At 50.0% G+C, this 19618-nt stretch overlaps 1 protein-coding gene across 2 annotated transcripts in view; it reads left to right on the top strand.

Annotated features, from left to right (window-relative positions):
- GSK3B (glycogen synthase kinase 3 beta) overlaps positions 1-19618 on the top strand; it is a 702432-nt gene that overhangs the window by 424905 nt on the left and 257909 nt on the right. For both annotated transcript variants that reach the window (XM_085621049.1, XM_085621050.1), the window contains exon 5: positions 16150-16280. In XM_085621049.1, the coding sequence (XP_085477175.1) occupies positions 16150-16280 (131 nt within the window). The remainder of the gene's footprint in view (positions 1-16149; positions 16281-19618) is intronic.

The raw sequence follows: 19618 nt of genomic DNA on the forward strand, positions 1-19618 counted from the left end.
AAACCTCCCATAGGGACTGGCCCTCTTAGTAGGTTGTTACTCGGTATGTTTTATTTACTGGCAGAGAGCACTATTTTCTTTAATGACTTACTCCTGCCTGCAGGCAGGATCCCGCAACAGCTTTTTAAAAAAATGTTTTAACTAGCTCGGCTCCAAGGTTGTATGTGTTAACAAATGTGTGCTTCGACATCACGATTTATCTTTAAATGTATCTTTTTGTAATGCGCCACACTGCTGCAGATTTAACATGCTGGCCCGCGCCTGTTTTGTGCTGCGCAGTTCGCATAAGTCAATTTTTATAAATTTGTTTTTGTTCCTTTACAAAAGAGGCAAAATGCAGCGCTTTAACAATGGCGCCAGTATGCTCATTGTCAGCGGTTCTGCGGCTTCTAACATTTTCGCCCGCTTTCTCTACATGTTTACGTGGACACTGTTCTCTTGCCTGGGGGTAGCTCCAACATACCTAGAGCCCCTGCAGATTTGACAGAAATCAGAAGCAGGTTTTTCATTTGCTAACTAAACGTGTTTCACAACACAAAAGTGGCAGACCGCTGAGCCCAGAGTGGGGGCATCAACTTAGAGCATAACAGCCCTGGGGGCATTCACAGCAGGCATGGCACGGGGGGCACCATGCAAAGCGCCGCTTCCAAGCAGCCAGCCAGGCTGACCACATGGCCTAAGGTGCTTTTTCATTCTCCCCCCTTATCACCCTTTTAGGATTGTCTGAATGCGATTAAATAGAAAAGAAAGGCTGCGGCTGCCTTTACGTCGTTGCTGGCTGTGCAGCTTTTATGTCGGCTATACCTCTTAACATGGCATCACGCTCCTTTCTTTTCAATTTGTTTACTTTCTAGCATTCAGGGTACGTTTTAGCTTTAAACATATGAACATAAAGCGCAACGTGCCGCAAATGCTACAAAAGCAAAACAAAATGCTAATTTAAGACATTTAATGGCTGTGACTTAAAAACAATTACGCAAAAAAATATACTTTGAAGTAGAACCCAGGAAATGTACAATAATATCCTCCGAGATCGGTGCTAATTATTTTGATTCTATAAACCAGGGATCTCCAACGAGTAGCTTGGGAGCTACTGGTAGCTCGCCAGTACCCTCAAAGTAGCTCTCAGAGGTGAGCTCAATCCCAGTATCTCCTTCAGAGAGTCAATGCAGAGACTCTAAGCATATTAAAAAAGGCAACACTTCTCATCTGAAAATCTTTAGCCAACCAGCCTACGGCAGGGACTCATATTAACAATCAAACACGCACTGTGTCGGCCTATTGAGTCTGCCACATGGTCACCTTTATCCAGTCTCGTACTAAGTCACAAGGTGATTAGCCATGTGGTAGTCTCCTGCGTTTATCAATTTCACCATGTTTGTGAACCGTGGACCATAAATGAAGAGTGGCAGTGGTAGCCGGAGCAGTAATCAGGGCTGACCCACTAAAGTGTGGGACTGCAGGAGTCAGAGTGAAAATGTTTCAGTTGGGTGCATGAGCAGCCAAGGGCTGAGGAAAGGCTATGATCATGAGCAGAGAAAATAAAGAGACTCGTCTACATTCATCAATGTGTGCGTCCATTATAAACACTGTTGCTTCCTGTAGGCGTTTACACCTCCAGCTCTCTCGGTCAACATTTATATCTTGTTCTGCAGCGCCGGGACACCTCCTTGTGAGGTAGCTGTTTGCGCTTTACAAAATTCTGTATTATTAAGCTACACCTGGTGTCAAGGACTACCAAATGGGTATGCTAGCCCCCATCATATGGGTTTTGTCTGTGGCACAATTGTGTCAGTTCATGGCATAACAGTGCCAATGACATAAGTATTGCCATCCTTTACTATTTGGGGTATTCGTGGTCTAGTTATGGTACACTGGCAGCCATCAGTGACATATTAAGAGCATGACTGCACTATATTTAGTTGTCCCTGATATAATTGTGGCTGCCCCTTGCATAATAATGACCATGACCAATAATATGGTGGCCATCCTGGTCCTTATGGTGTCCAGACTTGGCACAAGTTATACTGGTGGGCATTATTGGCACTATACAGTCGTCCTCGGTGCTATGGTTCCATGGATTATGACTGTAATACCTGAGCATTTGAAGCATTCTGTCCATATCAGGCATTTGTACAGGTGAGTGCCCAATTAAAATGACTAGCTGATGTTTGGGGACTATGTATTTCCTAAAAATGAAAAAACGTGCATTTTAAAGGCATTTTTCTCAAACAAGGGTTTTTTTCAGGAAAATGTATTTTGTTTGCCCAAAATGGAAAGTGGTGATAGAAAAATCTGTGTATTTTCAGAAATTGATATGCTGATGAAGACAAAAGGTTGCAATTCCAAAACACATTTAAAGTTGATATTTGAAAGATATGTCAAGCTGAATTGAGGAGACTTATTGCTGTGGTTATGTCCTTTGTGCCACAAGGCATGTGAAGATTTGAATGTTACTTTATCAGTCAGGTGGGGGCATTTAATATTGATAAATGTTTCCCTAGCATTTCTTCTGGTACTATCACCTGGAATACTTGGGTGGCACTACGATAATCCTGCTTAGGGTGGTCATAGTGTAATGTTTACATGTGCTGTCAATATTTTACAGTGATAAAATTTGCTAGTAGCTCAACAGGACTTTCCTTGAGCTGAAGTAGCTCTCAATACAGAAAAGGTTGGAGACCCCTGCTATAAACCCACGTTGTGACTCTTAAGCACGCCACTTATCGAATTGAATTGCTCATAATAGTACTTCCGGTCTTAGTACATGACCTATGCCCCCAAGTCTTTATGTTCCAGTTCTTTCAGGTAGCTATACAACCCGAACCAGCAGAAGTAATGTCTGCAGTTAAAATCTGTTGTAATCCACTGCATTCCTCAGTTCGAATCCCTTTGTTGTGTCCGCATCTGGGCCATGAAGTCTCTAAGCTGCCAGTAAAGCTTGATATTGCAACGATCAGAAGCCGAACAACCTGTAAACGATGTATTTCTGTTGCTGGTGGAAGCCTTTTCTTGTGCGATATAGGTTATGCCCCTCCTCTTATTGTTATACATGCAATCAGTTAAAAAAATATATATAGTTACTCTTAAATTTGTTAATACTCCTTCCGGGGTCTGCTTTAAGGTACAGACGAAAATATAAAAACACTACGAATGATGTTCAGTTAGGGGACCAGGGTCGTTGAATAACGGTAGAAGTTCCGTATTTTTGCTGCAAATGTGCATGATACATTGTAAGTCTGAGCATCTAGCTTGGACACTACATGTCCAGCTTCATGCATTTATCCTACATTGAAGTAGTTGATGTAAGCGAAGTTAAATTGTCGTCTGTAGACTCAGGAGTTTACTATGCAGTCAGTTCGACAATTCCTGTAAGGGGCGCATTCCATCTACTTTTGGCTTTCAGTGGCATTTTGTGCATATGACTGCAGGCGGATGGAGGCGGATACCAGAGCCAGCGCGTAGGGGGAATGAGTCACGACCTTCGACCCTCCTGGAGGGGCACCAGTATGCCTCCCACTTTATTCCAGAAACTCTTCAGCAGAAAGGGGGGGGCTTGCCTCCCCACAGGCAGCAGAGACCAGGAATTTATCTTCCTATAACAACTCAGTGTGTGTGACTAGTGGATAACGATATCGTGTGGGATACATGCTAAGGTGCATGACCTTCTCAGAAAAAGATTATTTAACCTAGGGAGAAGTAGCACAAGACTTAAATGCTAGCACTATGACATAAGCGTTATTACTTCCTTTCAGGGGGCCAATGTGCAGTAGTGTGCATGCAAAGTGCAATATTACAATCCTAAATTACATTGTCTCTGGATGTTTGGCCTTGGGGTTTGATGTGATTGTATTTGAATGTTTCATTTAACTGCTCACAATAAGGTTATTCCGTCATTTGTGAAAAGGCAAGACGAATAAAAACATGGTTCAGTTAAAAACAGAAACCAAGAATATTACCAGATACAGGAACTGGTATAATGATGAGATGTGGTACTGAAGTGTAATCATATCAAGCAACTCCTCATAGCTACTCAGTCATCCTGCTGTACATATTGTCCCATGTTCTTTATTGTGTGAAAGCAACGCTATATATATATCTCCTAAAGTTTCCAGTTGGTGTAGAAACGGGCAACTCGACTCGTAGGACATGGGGTGCTGATAGGGCCTTGGGGGGATCCACCGCTGGAGCTGCTACGACGTTCACCCCACGACCCAGCTGCAACGGGCTTTCTGTAGAGATACATCAGCCAATGAGTGGTGGACAGAGACACACAGGCAGACTCAACAGGCCCAGTTGCCGAGGCCCACTTGGTTGGGAGGGGAACGCACATCTTGCCGCCACATAGAAGACTGTCCTTTCTGCTTCATTCATCCGCTTGGCACACCGCTCAGGACAGAGGGTCCCATGCCAGAGTTCTTGCTAGCGCCTGCCCCCAAGTGACCCTTCTGAAAGCGAAACTTCCGTTGCGTCGCCTGTTGGGTCCATCCTTGGCCACTACCCCCGATCTTCCGGCACAGCCGAGCTGTGAATCTCCTTAACTGCGCCCGCCCCACTTCGACGCCATACACAGGCTCCAGGTACCGACCCAGCACGTATTACAAGAGGCTGAGGGAGAAGGGATCCGGCTGGTTTGAGCACTGAAACACCTCTAAGGCCTACAAGAGACAGCCTGGGAGAAACGCCAGGTGGGGTCATCATGGCCAACATGAGGAAAAAAAGTGACCGCACTCTGAGGGACATGCTTATAAAGGGCTCCGCAACAGGTGACAAGGGGAGCCTCACTCATATCCCCCCCCCCCCCCAAATCTCGAAGCCGCCATCTGGACAGGACGACGGAGAAATACCCATCACGCGGGCATTCCTGGAAACTCTTTTTAATACTCTCCGTGAAGATTTTCAAACACTCAAGCAGGAAGTGGCAGGGGAGGTTAGAGAAATACGCCGGGACGTGGACGAGTTGGGAGAACGAGTTGCGGCCATAGAGAATGGTGAACTCTCTAAAACTGAAGAAGTGGAGCAACTACAACAAGAAGTCCTCCGTCTTAAGGATCAACAAGTGGCGCTACAAGCGCATGCTGAGGACCTCAAACAGATCCCGACGCAATAACATCCACGTTCGAGGGGTCCCGTTCAAAGACGAAGGAGCAGACGTAGCCGGATATCTTCAAGGCCTCTTCGGAGAGATTTTGGGCATTGGCCCAGATTTTGAGATCCGCATCGACTGCGCCCACAGAGTCGGTCTTGGAAGGAAAGCACCGGCCCCACCCCCCCCCCCCCCCCCCCCCCCCCCCACCAGACATCTTGGCTTTCCTACCCGACTTTCCCCTGAAGGAGCGCATACTACGGGAAGCTCAACTAAAGCAACCTGTCACTTATCAGGGACACTCCATAGCTCTCTACCAGGACTTAACCTCCATCACCTTACAGAACCGAAAAGCGTTCAAAGAAGTGACGACTTTCCTAAAGAATAATGGCGTGCCATACTCCTGGGGCCACCCCTTTCATTTGATCTCCAAATGGAATGGCAGACTGCATCAACTCCGCTCCCTCCAGGAGACACGTGACCTATTAGGTCTTACACAGCGCAGTCCTGAGTCTCCCCTGAACCCTCGCAAAGATAGTCGGGGGGAGAGTGGCAAAAAGTGGGCAGAAGATGCTCGTCCACGGTTGACACGAAGCCGGACCATGACCCAAGAAAGGGCTTCGGCCTTAGCAGTAGTCTTGCGTGACACATCAACGCCAGAAACTCTCTAATCTGACCATGGGGACTTCAACACGCACTGCACTATAGCTGGCTGGGGGGTGGCGGGCGGGGAGCCCGGGTCGCCTGGGCTACACGACTGCCCTGATCCTTTTTTTTTTTTTTTTTTCTTTTTTTGCCATATGCCCGCAGCCGGAGCTGGAGGCATTGGACATTGTTGGGTGAAGGGGAATGTTTTGTTGGGGTTAGGGTGGGGGGTGAAGGGACTGGGGTTTTTTTGGGGGAGGGAAGGGGTGGAACCGGTGTGCAGCCACGGGGAGAGCATGGGGTACGGTCACATCCAAGACGGGGGGGCTAGCATGGCGCAGGGGCTTAAGAACGCTGCTCCTCGACACAATCACCTGTTGCTAAGCTGATATGTACCCATAGAGAAACTGTTGACCCGTACGACCCAAGTTTTAACCCTTAATGTGAAGGGGTTGAATAATCCCATTAAGAGACTTGCGATACTGAACTACTTGGAGAACTCCGAGGCCTCGATATGCCTTTTACAAGAAACACATCCATTGTCCAAAGACTGGCATAGAATGAGATCCCGGGCATTCCCTCATCAATTCTACTCCTCCACGGCTGATGAGAAAGGAGGGGTGGCTATATTATTGGCACGGCACTTTCAAGGCAGAATTGGTGACAAAATAGCTGAGATAAAAGGTCGGTTGCTGGCTTACAGGCTGTGGGTGGGGGACTTCCCTGTAATAATAGGATCCCTCTACCCCCCCAACTCTGGACAGGAGTCCTTTCTTAAGGACTCCCTATCAGAAGTCCTTAGCCACCAAGATAGACAGATTTTAATAGGCGGAGATCATGGATCCGGGAAAAGACAGGTCGGGACATCGCCATGGTTCTACTGGGGCACTATCGAGGGCAGGGAAAGACTGGTTGCAGAGTAGGGGGCTGATAGATCTCTGGCGGGCGGATCATCCTCGAAGCACACAATACTCTTTCTATTTACATGTACACCACACGTATGCCCGACTCGATCACTTTATCGGGTCTTCTGAACTCAACGCCTTGGTCCTAACCGCCGATATTATCCCAGCAGCTTTATCTGATCATGATGCTGTGATAGTGACTATTGACATACATCCCCTGTGCAGACCAAAAGGAAGGTGGCGACTTTGCGAGTCCCTATTACAACGGCCCGACATATCTCAACAGATACATAAACGCATTACTGACTATCTAACGACAATGCTGACACACCTTTGACGGCAGTGTGGGAAGCCCTTAAAGCAGTGGTGAGGGGGGAATTGATCGCTATCTCCGTGGCCGACAACAGAACTCGCAAAGAGAAACGGGAATCGCTAGCGGCCAAAGTGGCAGAGCTGGAGAGAGTACATAGTCGGACTGGTGCCTCTCAAATGTGGCGGCAATTGAAGGCGGCCAGGGCGCAGCTAGCGAGTCTCGACTTGGACACAGTGGAATACGCAGCCCCGCGGCTTAAACACTCATACTACATAGGCGGGGCTCGGACTCAACGCTCAAAAATTGCTGCCCTCCACACTTCAACTGGTGAGAAGGTCGAAAGCGATTAGCAGATTGCAGAGGCCCTACGGGACTTCTACGCATCACTATATAGCAAAGGCTCACAACTTGATAGTGCTGGAGAGGCATATCTCAGACAGGCGGCGACAACAGCCATCAACGCGACGGGCGCCACAGTGCCCGATGCGCCTATCAGAGTGGAGGAAGTAATCAGTGCGATTCCCAGTCTTAAACCCTTGAAATCGCCGGGGCCAGACGGCTTCTCAGCCGGTTTTTATAAAGCCTTCTGTCAACTCTTAGCTCCGATTTTAACTCACCTGTTCAACTCCTTCCAGGGCCCGGGCTCCATCCCTGCGGATATGTTAGAGGCGAACATAGTTTTCATCCCCAAACCCGGGAAAGAAGCCACTCAGTGCGCTGCATATCGGCCAATCTCCCTACTCAACCTAGACCTGAAGCTCTTTATGGGCGTCCTGGCAGCCAGATTGTGTTCGCTTCTACCTGGCATTATTGAACCCGATCAATCGGGTTTCATACCCAATAGGCAAAGCAGCGACAACACCAAACGGCTACTACACCTAATAGACAAAGCCCACTATATGGGATTAGATGCCCTACTACTCAGTCTCGACGCTGAATAAGCTTTCGACAGAGTGGACTGGGAATTTTCGGACGAAATGCTAGCGCACTTTGGCATAGGGGACCACTTCTGGGCTTGGGTTGCAAGCTGTTCTGACCAACCCAGAGCGACGATACGCGTGAACGAGATCAGCTCCCGGTGGTTTGACATCAGGCAAGGCACAAGACAGGGGTGCCCTCTATCACCCCTACTATTTGTGCTTTACATTGAGCCCCTAGCGCAACGGATCAGAGACAACCCTGATATCTCCGGTATCCCCTTTGGCGGGGAACACACTATTAGCTTATATGCGGATGACATCTTAGCGACCCTTGACACGCTCAACGATCTGTCCCGGCTTTTCTACGAGTGTTGGAGGAATTCGGAAACGTTTCAGGTTTTAAAATCAATATGGGGAAATCAATGCTTCTGCCCCTGGGTCTAAAAGAGACCGCACCTGCAAGCGTATTTCAAGAGTTTGGGGGACTACGACCCCAAACCGAGATCCCCTACTTGGGGATAACCCTGGCCCCCTCCACTGAACAAACAATCGCGTGGAACTATGCCAACCTCGCCTCCCAAATCATGCAGGATCTACGCCGGTGGCAGATCCACCCCCTGTCGCTGCTAGGCCGCATCCCGGCGGTAAAGATGTGCATTTTGCCTAAAATACTATATATCTTTCAGACGATACCAGTGGGGCCCCCCATGTGTTACATTTCCAAACTGCAAAACGAGGTACAGCACTTTATATGGGCTGGGAAATGTAGAGACCTTTCCTACCGACCCCCGGACGAGGGAGGACTCTGGATTCCCAACTTACTGAGCTACTATAGGGCAACACAACTTTGCTACTTCGTGGAATGGAGCAGACCTGAGTCAGAAAAGAGATGGCTCTTCCAGGACAGGGCGATGGCGCGTCTATCCCTTTGGAAAATACCATTCTTGAAACGTTCAGACAGACCAGCATACCTAAACAAATCTCCCATAACCCGCTCGGTAATGCAAGTAGGGGACACTGTGGCGACTAAACGAGGGCTCACCTCCTTTCCCTCGCCCCTCACAACCCTGTTCGACAGCCCAGAATTCCCACCAGGGCTTGAGGTGCGAGCGTTCCTGCAATGGCGGGCCTCGACCTGCAGGTCCGCCGGACACTTATTTGACCTTAATGGGTTCCTCAAATACACCGACCTGCCTGACTGGCGCGATATTAAGGACCCCAAGCGGTTCCAATACTTCCAACTCCGTCATTGGTTATTACAGCCCGAAACTCGTCCCCTAGTCAGTAGAAAGCTCACGGCCTACGAGAAATGGCTCCTATCCAAACACTCGGACAGCAAACTAATCTCCGAACTCTATCAATTGTTGCGACCTCTGGCTCCTACGGGGTACTCGGCTGAGCAGCGATGCTGGGAGATAGAACTCGGCAGAAGCCTCTCCCTAAAAGAATGGCAACAGGTTTATTATAGGGCGAACCACACTGCCAGGAACACAGCAAGCCGAGAGGCAGCGGTCGAGGTCACCATCTACTGGTACCTGACTCCAGCCCGATTGCACAAAGCCGACCTGCTGGAGGGGCTGCGACGAGGAAGGCACACTAACGCACATTCTCTGGGACTGCAGGGAGGTGACCGGGTACTGGACGCGGTTCTTAATGACATGACACCCACTTTGAAACTGAAATACCCCGCTTTCCTGCACTCCTGGGGCTGCCCAATGCGCTTACCTTGCCATTGAAATCCATGCGTGGGAAACCGATGGGATTGGCTATGGGTGCAGCAGTTCAACACATCTTGTCCTTATGGGGTACACGGACTCGCCCAACACACAAGGGGTGGTTACATAAACTGTGGTACATCATTGGTATTGAACGAATACATGCTAATCTCACACACTCGTCAGCCTCCTTCTGTACTATCTGGCGCCCCATACGATCGCTGCTGGCACTCTAATTCAATGAAGTCACGTGTCCCAAATACCTCCGCTTACTTAGACTTACCGACCCACCGCAGCCAACAGAAACCTCTTAGGGGATAGTACATCTCCATTCCCATAATGCGCACTGGCTTTTAACATGGCACACAGGTTCCAGGGAGGGTGGGAGGGGGAGTTGGGGTGTGGGTTGTGGGTGGGGGGGGATAGTTGGCGGTTCTTGTTTTTTTAGGAAGACCTGCACCTTGCCTACCGAAAGAGACTACAGCCTCAGGCACCACTGTTGGACACTTATCTTAAACAGGCGTTCGTTATCAGCTTCTGTTACGCTGAGATTGTAGATAAGGATTTTTGGGAAGGGAAGGGATCCGATGGGACGCAAAAGTGCGATTGTGGGTTCTATTAAGTGTAATTTTAACTGCCTGAAAATCAAGAAAATAGTTATTGAAAAAAATATATATATCCCAGCAGTAGTATAAGTAATAAAAAATATTCCACTAAGCAAGGAAAGGGTGCAGTACCACAGACTTACTAGGTGTCCCTGTGTAGTTGCAAAGGGACCTCTGTTAGCCACATAAGGTACTGCACCCTTAATGCAATTATAAATTGAAAGAGTGCAGCTCAGCATACGTTTCCATTTGTTTTTATTGGAAGTGATATTTTTGCAAGTTTGAATTTTAAAAATGCACCATTTAAGGGTCTTGAGGGTCTGAAGGTGCTATAGGAGGAGGGCGAGGGGGGTAGGCAGCTCAGTCGAAGAGCAAGGTCTTGAGGTCCATCCTGAAGATATGCAGGTTAGGGGAGCGTCTAATGCTGACCGGGAGCTCGTTCGAGGTTTTGGCTGCAATGTAGGAGAAGGCCCTTCCTCCTGCTCGGCTTCTGCGGATGCGGGGGGGTCTCCACTAGGCTGAGGTCGGCTGATCCGAGAGTTCTTTTGGGTGCGTGGAAACACTCTATCATTGAGGTATTTGGGTCCGATGTTGTGGAGGGATTTGTAGGTGTGGGTGAGAAGCTTGTAGGTTATTCTCTTCTCGACGGGGAGCCAGTGTGGGTCTCGAAGGTGTTTCGTCATACGTTCGTGTCGGGGGGTCCCGAGGACGAGACGCGGCATTCTGGGTGGTTTGGAGCTTGTGTAGAAGGGTCCTGTTGATGCCGGCGTAGAGAACGTTTCCGTAATCCAGTCTGCTGGTTATGAGTGTGTGGGTGACGTTTTTTCTGTGTTCGGGGAGGATCCATTTGAAGGTCATACGGAGGATGCGGAGGCAGGTGAAGCTTGGAGGCGACGACGTTGATCTTCCAGGTCATGGTGAGAGAGGAGTCCAGGATGATTCAGAGGTTCCGAGCGCGGTCTGACGGTGTGGGGGACTCCCGTGGGCGGAGGGCCACTGTGTCGTCCCAGGCGGAGGCCGAGTGTCCCAGGATGAGGACCTCTGTCTTTTCATTGTTTAGCTTCAGGCAGCTGTCCTTCATCCAGGCCGCAACGTCCCTCATTCCTTCCTGGAAGCTGAGCCTGGTGTCTTCGGGATCCTTCGTGAGGGAGAGGATGAGTTGGGTGTCGTCGGCGTAAGATACTATGTTGAGCCCATGCTGTCTGACGATGGCCGCGAGGGGGGGCCATGTAGATGTTGAAGAGCATAGAGCTGAGTAATGATCCCTGTGGTACTCCGCAGTAGATCTCTGTGGGTTCGGAGATGAGGGGGGGCGGAGTCTGATCCTCTGTGTCCTGCCGGAGAGAAAGGATCGGATCCAGTTGAGGGCAATTCCTTGTATCCCGTAGTCGTGCAGTCTGGCTGCGATGGTGTGGTGTGAGACTGTGTCGAAGGCCGTGGAGAGGTCTAGTATGATGAGGGCTGTGGTGTGTCCCTGGTCGAGTAGCATGCGGATGTCGTCAGTTGCGGCGAGGAGGGTGGTCTCGGTGCTGTGGTTGCTGCGGAATCCAGGCTGGGAGGCGTCTAGGATGGAGTACTCTTTGATGAATGCGGTCAGCTGGGCATTTACGACTCTTTCGCCGATTTTAGAGGTGAATGGGAGCAGAGAAATGGGCCAGTAGTTCTTCAGATCCGTGGGCTTCTTCAGGAGGGGCTTGGCTTCTGCCTGCTTCCAGTCATCCGGGAAGGTGCCGGATTGGAGGGAGGCGTTGATGGTCTGTCCTAGTTCGGGGGCAATGGCGGCCTTCTGGTAGATGTGTGGTGAGCAGGGATCCGTGGAGGCTCCAGGCCAGGTTTTCGTCGTGGTGATGAGTTTCACCGTGGCGGGGGTCCAGGTGGTGATGGTCGGCTGGAGGTCAGCGGAGGGAGAAGGGGTGGTGAACAGCGTCTGGTCGCTGAAGTGGTCGCAGAGGGTCTTGCTCTTCTGATGGAAGTAGGTGCTGAGCTTGTTGCAGAGTTCCTGGGATGGTGTGACGTCCGTTACCTCACTGGGGGGGGTTTGGTGAATTTCTGTATGACGCTGAAGAGTTCTTTGGCGTTCGTTGCATTGGTGTCGATTTTGTTCTTGATGAAGGTCCGTTATGTGCTGGTGGTAGTCCTTCAGGGCGCTCCTATCGTTGTTTCGGTCTTCTGTGGTTTTCCGGCTTCGCCATATTTTCTTGAGGCGTCTGTGGGTATGCCTGGCGACTTGGAGTTCGGTGGTGAACCAGGTGGCCTTCAGGGGGGCGTTGTTTGGTAGGGTGGCGGAGGGGGGCGCTCTTGTTGGCGCATCTGAAGATCCATTGATGTAGTTTTTTGGCTGCGGAGTTGGCGTTGGTCGTGGAGGTGGGGGGGTCTAGGAGGAGGTTGGAGTTGAGGTGTTCTTCTGTGATTTTGCTTCAGTTCCTTCGTTGCGGGTGGGGGGGGCGGTTTGGTTGCGGTGGTGATGTTGAAGGTGAAGTATACGCAGTGGTGGTCTGTCCAGGGGGGCTGCGTGGTGTGGCTGAAGTGGACATTTGATCCTCCTGCGAAGATGGGGTCAAGGGTGTGTCTTTCTGTGTGTGGAGGTGTTGACAAGCTGCTTCAGTCCGTGGTTGTCGAGGAGGGCGGTGGAGTCAGGGTCGCTGTGGTTGTCAAGGTAGAAATTCAGGTCTCCGAGTAGGATGTAGTCCGTGGAGGTGATGGCATGGGGTTCAACAAGGTCGGTGATTGCTGTTGTGGCCAGGGAGCGGGGGTCTGTAGGCGAGGGTGCCGCGGAGCGTGGTCCTGGGGGAGGTCTGGATCTGGAAGAGGTGTTCTTTGCTGGAGTGGGGGTCACTTGTGCTGGAGGTGGAGAGTCGGAGGGAGGTCTTGTGTTAGATGGCAAGTCCTCCTCCTGGGCGGTGAGGGCGGTCCTTCCTCTGGATCATGTAACCGTCAGGGATTGTGGTGGCGATGTCGGGACCAGAGGTGGCGTTGGTCCAGGTTTCTGTGAAGAAGGCGACTTTGGGTGCGAGGGTGTCGTTCAGGTCCCAGATCTCTACGGTGTGCCTTCCGTGTTCCGGGCGTCTCGTGAGCCTGCAGCGGCCATGGGTGCACTGTAGATTGCGAAGGAACGTTGGCAGAGTCTGCAGGAAAAAGGTCCTTGGATGGTGTTTGGTGAGAAGCTCTGGCGGTGGTGGTGTCATATCGGCGGGCCCTTGAGAGCCAGGGTTCCTGGCGCTGGTCGCGGGCGGGTGGCGGATAGATGTGTTATTAATTGTACCTTACGTTACCTTACGGTAAAGTATGCTAAACAGGAAAACCACAGCATTGACTCTTCCCAAGCTCCAGTAAAAGATCGTATTGAACCGCACAGGCAGCAGCAGTGCAGTCTTTTCTAATGCAATTAATGGATACAGGGTAGCAAGGAAAGGCTCCCTCACAAACTATAAGCAGATGGAAGCAGTGAGTACTTCAGCGCACACACACAAGTACACCAGCAGGTGCAACAGTAGTGTAGGCTTCCCTCACATTTACTGAGCCACAGACCTAGGCAGCAGTAGTGCACTATTCCTCTCACACACAAGTACAACAGCAGGTGCAACAGTAGTGTAAGCTTCCCTCACATACACCACACCACTCACCTAGGCAGCAGCAGATCACCATTCCTCACACACACACAAAGTACAGCAGCAGGTGCAGCAGCAGCACAAGTGTCGCACATACACATCACCACTGACCTAGGCAGCATCAGTGCACAATTCTTCACGCACACAGCAAGTACAGCAGCAGGTGCAATAGCAGGACAGGCGTCCCTCGCATACACCGAGCCACTCACCTAGGCAGCAGCAGTGCACCATTCCTCACACACAAGTACAGGTGCAGCAGCAGCACAAGCGTCCCTCACATAACACATTGCCACTGACCTAGACTGCATCAGTGCACAATTCCTCCTCACACACACACTGCAAGTACAACAGCAGGACAAGCGTCCCTCACATAAACATCACCACTGACCTAGACTGCATCAGTGCACCATTACTCACACACAGCAAGTACCACAGGTGCTACAGCAGGACAAGCTTCCCTCACATACACAGAGCCACTGACCTAGGCAGCAGCAGTGCACCATTCCTCACACACAGCAAGTACAGCAGCAGATGCAACAGCAGGACAAGCATCCCTCGCATACACTGAGCCACAGACCAAGGCAGCATTAGTGCACCATTCCTCACACACAAGTACAGCAGCAGGTGCAACAGCAGCACAAGCTTCCCTTGCATACACTGAGCCACTGACTAAGGCAGGCTCAGTGCACCATTCCTCACACACACAGCAAGTACAGTAGCAGGTGCAACAGTAGCACAAGTGTCCCTCACATACACAGAGCCCCTCACCTAGGCAGCGGCAGTGCACCATTCCTCTCACACACCAGGTGCAACAGCAGCACAAGCTTCCCTCGCATACACCGACCCACTCACCTAGGCAGCAGCAGTGCACTATTCCTCACACACAGCAAGCACAGCTTCAGGTGCAACAGCAAGAAAAGCATCCCTCGCATACACGGAGCCACTGACCAAGGCAGCAGCAGTGCACCATTCGCACACATATGGCAAGTACAGCAGCAGGTGCAATAGCAGGACAAGCATCCCTCACATACAGAGCCACTGATTTAGTTAGCAGCAGTGCACCATCTCTCACACAAGTACAGCACCAGTTGCAACAGCAGCGCAAGCTTCCCTTACATGCACTGAGCTACTGATCTAGGCAGTATCAGTGCTCCATTCCTCACACACAGAATAAGCATAGCAAGTGCAATAGTACTGCAGTTATTAGTCTGTGTGTGTTTGTTTGTGGCACTGTTAATATGTAATGTTTCTTGTGCTCTGGGATGGCGTGCAGTTGTGAGGTTTGAGTGAGGAGGAAGCAGTGGTGGAAAGATGTGTAGTGTGGAGTCCTGTCGAGTGAGATAGTGATAGAAAGTTGAGGCAAACAGAGGAGGGAAGGCAGAAGTTGGAGGGTGAAGTAGGAGATGAGAACCAGGTGTGTCCAATCAGAAGATTCAGTGAGGTAGAGAAGGGGGTGGCAGAGGGAATCTAAGTTCGAGGGGTAGTATAAGGCACGCGGGAGAAGACTTGGCAAGTGGAGACATGAAACAGGGTCAGACAGATATACAGGAGAAAAGACAGTTGTGGGTTGAGGGCTATAAGCCTGAAGAGGGAAGTGAAGAAGGGAAAATGAAGAAAGGTGACATAATCGAGGGTTTTGAATAAGCTGTAAGGAATAGTGAGTGTGTGAAAGTGCAGGAAAGGAGACGAGATAAAAGATGACCGGCACCTTGTAACGGATGAAAAACTGAACGTGGCGCTGAAAGAGAGGAATGCACCTCAAGGGCTCTGAATGGACAGCTGATCTCCCATGCATTGGAATGGAAACACCAATGTGGCACCATCGGGTTGTGATGATCCAGCTACTTCCTGCCGCGAAGTCAGTTTATTGAAAGATTCACACCAACTGGGAAAATAGAAAAACCTCTGCTTCCTGGTGCAAGGGCCCAATGACAGCCCTTGGTCGCTAGCTGCCGTGCTGCAAGAATACCTTCCTGGGGAGATCCAGAACCAAATCAGTGGGCTACAACTTTGAGGATCTATGAACTGAATTGTACTTGGATGTTTAGGCGCTGTTGGGTTCATGTACTAATGAGGATTCACACTTGAGCATAGTGGGTTTCACCCCCAAGCTTTTTAGTCCACATATGCTAAGAACATGTATTGTTTGGCACATAAAGGTAGTTCGGGTGCACATTTTTCCGGACTAGTACACGCTATTGTCCAGATTTGAATACAATACAGGTTTTAATATTGGATATCACTTGTGAAGTTTTGTTCTGAAAGGCTCTAGAATGTTAGACATGGGTGAAAGGTGGGACTCTTTTTCCCAACCGGAAGCTGTATACTGTCAACACTTTGTTTATTTTCCAGCTGTACATGTATCAGCTGTTCCGGAGTTTAGCCTACATCCATTCCTTTGGAATCTGCCACCGGGACATCAAGCCCCAGAACCTTCTACTGGACCCCGATACAGCTGTCCTGAAGCTTTGCGACTTCGGAAGGTAAGCCTCTCAGACTTTCATCTTCCGTTCTCTAACCCTTTGAAGCTGTTTCAACTTGCACTCTAAATGCTTGAGGACATAGAGAATGATTTTTTTTTTCCGTCTAACCTGAACTAGTTTTCTCCTAAGGCTGAGTGTGCATATTTAGAATACCTTGCTGTGTAGCTCTTGTATGTGCACAGCACTCATTAGCACGTACATCACTTACTGGCTTAGAAAATAATACAACTCTAAGACTACAAGAAATGAGAGAATGCTTATTAATGTTACCTTCATCACCTCGTGGTAGTCTTCAATTGTGTGGATCACCCCTTTGTGATGGATACTTCGAAGTGCAGATTCCTCACCTTGTAACTATTCTCCAGGCATCTGACTGGATCTGCAAACTTCAAAGCAGTACTCCTGCTTGCCATACGGCGTATCATGCGACTCCACGCCGACGTTGTTCCGCTACAGAAATTACAACCCTAGTTGCATAGAAGCACCACCCATGCACGCTGACGTCCGTTCCTTTCTTTCTGTGCCGTCAGATGCGGATCCAGAGCTAATCCTTGGTCTTTTCCAGATACCCTTTTCGAAAATGTTACCAGTGTGTAAGGGAAAATGTCATCTGCTAAGGCAACAGGGTTCAAGCCATGAATGGAGCACATTTCCTGGGCCTGTAATTACTGCGCCCAGATGAATCTAAAGGACACATGGGGAAAGGCAAAGCTTTATATCGGTAAACATCAGAAGACTCCACACCTAGGCCAAAGATGAAAGGAAGATCCTGAAGTTTTTCCTGCTGTAGATCATCATCACGGTCAAAGTTTCCTGGTAAGTCCAAAACGAAGCACAAGAAATTGAAGCGGTAATTGGCTACTTCCTGGCACTCTTGAACTCCAGGGAGGGTGCGAGTGTGTCAGTTTGACATCTGTTCTCACTCTCTATTTCCATCGGAGTAGATTTAGAGAGTAGTCCCAATCAGAATTTCCAGGTCCGCCTGTGACGTTGCAGCAAATGTCAGCTGTGCTCCACATTTACATCCTCTTACCAGCTCCCTTTGGCGCATCTTTGGGTCCCAAAGATCTGCAGCAGCCTCAAGTCCAGCTTCTGCCGACTGGTCTGCCGTCTGCACTGACTGCTCCTTGAACCCACTCGTATGAAGTGAGGGGTCGTTGGGCCCCTGGGCGTACCGAGGGGTGCATGACCCTATGGCGTATCTGCTGAAAGTGATATCGCTCGGTCTCGGGCAACGCAAAGTCGGCACGAAGGTCCTCAAAGGTTAGAGAGCCCCCCACGTCAAAGAGATGGCCAACCGATCTGCACGCCCCTCTATCACAATGTTTGAAGGCTACCAGGTCGAAATAGGTATAGTATTTTCAGGAGCATATTCATTTTAAGTGCTGCCACGCAACCCAGCCACGAAAGGACAAATGGTCGCCAGTGACGTAGGTCTCGTCTGATCTGAGATAAAAGGTGATTATAGTTTAGAGGGACTGCGGCTTGGGTGGAAGTTGCTGGACTAATGCCCAGGTATGGGATCGATTCCGGTTCTCATTGGATCAGGCATAGCTGTCTGAGGGCATTCTTAGGAGAGGGCTGAAGAGAGAACCCCAGGGCTTGTGATTTGGAAACGTTGACACAGCGAAGTTCTTTAGCTCGGCAAAGAACGCCGGGATGGAGGTCTGAGGATCTTCGAGCGTAGCGATTACATCGTTCGCGTATAAGCTTATGGTGAAAATGAACCTTGGGGATCAAGGGGTTCACCACACTTTCTGGGCATAGGAGCCATATACAAAGCGAATAGCAGTGGAGAGAGCGGGCACCCCTGTCTTGTGCCACGTGTAATTGGGAAGGGATCAAAGGTGTACCCGTTTACTCGTACCGTGGCTGTGGGGCGGCTGTAACTGCTGAATACCCATTTGCAGAAGCGAGCCCCTATTTCAAAGCGCGGGAGAGTAGCCTCCAGATACACCCAGTACACACTGTAGAATGCTTTTTCAGCATCTTCCGATAGCGCTATCCTCTCCAGCCCTTGGTGGGAGGCTTTGTTAATGAGCTGGAGTAATCTCCATATGTTGTCACCACATTACCTAGTTGCCACAAGCCCCGCCTGGTCTGGGGACCACCGGACCTGGCATCAATGGCCCAGATCCAAGCTGCCAAGATCCCCGTAAAAAGATTTAAGTCAACGTTCAGTAGGGATATTGGTCGGTATGAGGCACATTGTCGACCATCCTTACCTGGTTTGGGGAGCATGATGACCGATGCTAGGAGCATTGTAGAGGGGATGTCAGAGGTGTTCCCTATAGCGTTGAGTCTGGTGAGGATGGGCGCTAAGGTAGTACAAATGGTTTTGTCGAAAATCGTGGCGAACCCGTCGGGGCCCAAAGATTTGAGGTGTTTGAGCCGAGCAATGGCTGAGATCACCTCCTTGATGCAGATTGGGCTATCGAGACTGGAAGCCTGATCCGGGGTCCGTTGGGAGAGAGTTGACCCATGAAGATAGTTCAGAGCGGCTTGTTCCGACAGGGGCTGCACAGTGTACATTTCAGCTTAGAAGTTGCAAAACGCGCAAAAGATGTCTGCATCTTTTGTGCAATCAAAGCCGGTCGCGTCCTAGACCGAGTGGACGGTGGCCGACTGGCGCTGGGCACGCAGTTTATGGGCCAACAGTCGCCCACATCTGTCCTCCCGTAAAAAATGAGTGTTTCAGTCTTCTGAGGGCAGTGTGCTCTGCCCTGTCCAGGTCATAGCTCACTGCCTCAAATTGTTGCCAAACCCAGGGAGCCCCGGTCCACTTATCAATACGCTTTAACTCCTGCATTTGTTAAGTAAGGCCTTCTGTTTTGTCCCTATGGATTTTATTATTCGCCGAGGAGGTAGCAATGAGACCCCCGCCGAACCCCCCCCACCCCCCCCACCCCACCACCAGCTTAAGTGATTCCCTTAGGGAGGTGATTGGTGTGTCATTGAAAGCCAAGAACTCCTCCAGTGTCTTGGTAAGATGTTCTACTACTTCCGGGCGGTATAGGAGTGTATCACACAGCCGCAAGGAGTATGGTGGCCTGTCTGCAGGGGGAATTGCTAGAGTCAGGGTCAGCTCAGCATGAACTGAGAGTGTTCAGGGTTCAATGTCTGAGGTGAGCTCCAAAGGGAGCAAAGATTGAGATCCAATATAATAATTGATTCTGGCCTAGGTTGTGTGGGTGTAGGGAGCTCCAGATTTCTTTCAATCCAAAGTCCTGCAGCCATTCTTTATGACTCCTTGAGAGGGCCCCTGTATGTCCCTGCTGTTGAGCTGAGCGGTCCAGCTGGTTATCAAACACTATATTTATGTGCCCCCCCCCCTCCCC

Source organism: Triturus cristatus, chromosome 8 (genome assembly GCF_964204655.1).
Source record: "Triturus cristatus chromosome 8, aTriCri1.1, whole genome shotgun sequence".
Classification (NCBI taxonomy): Eukaryota; Metazoa; Chordata; class Amphibia; order Caudata; family Salamandridae; genus Triturus; species Triturus cristatus.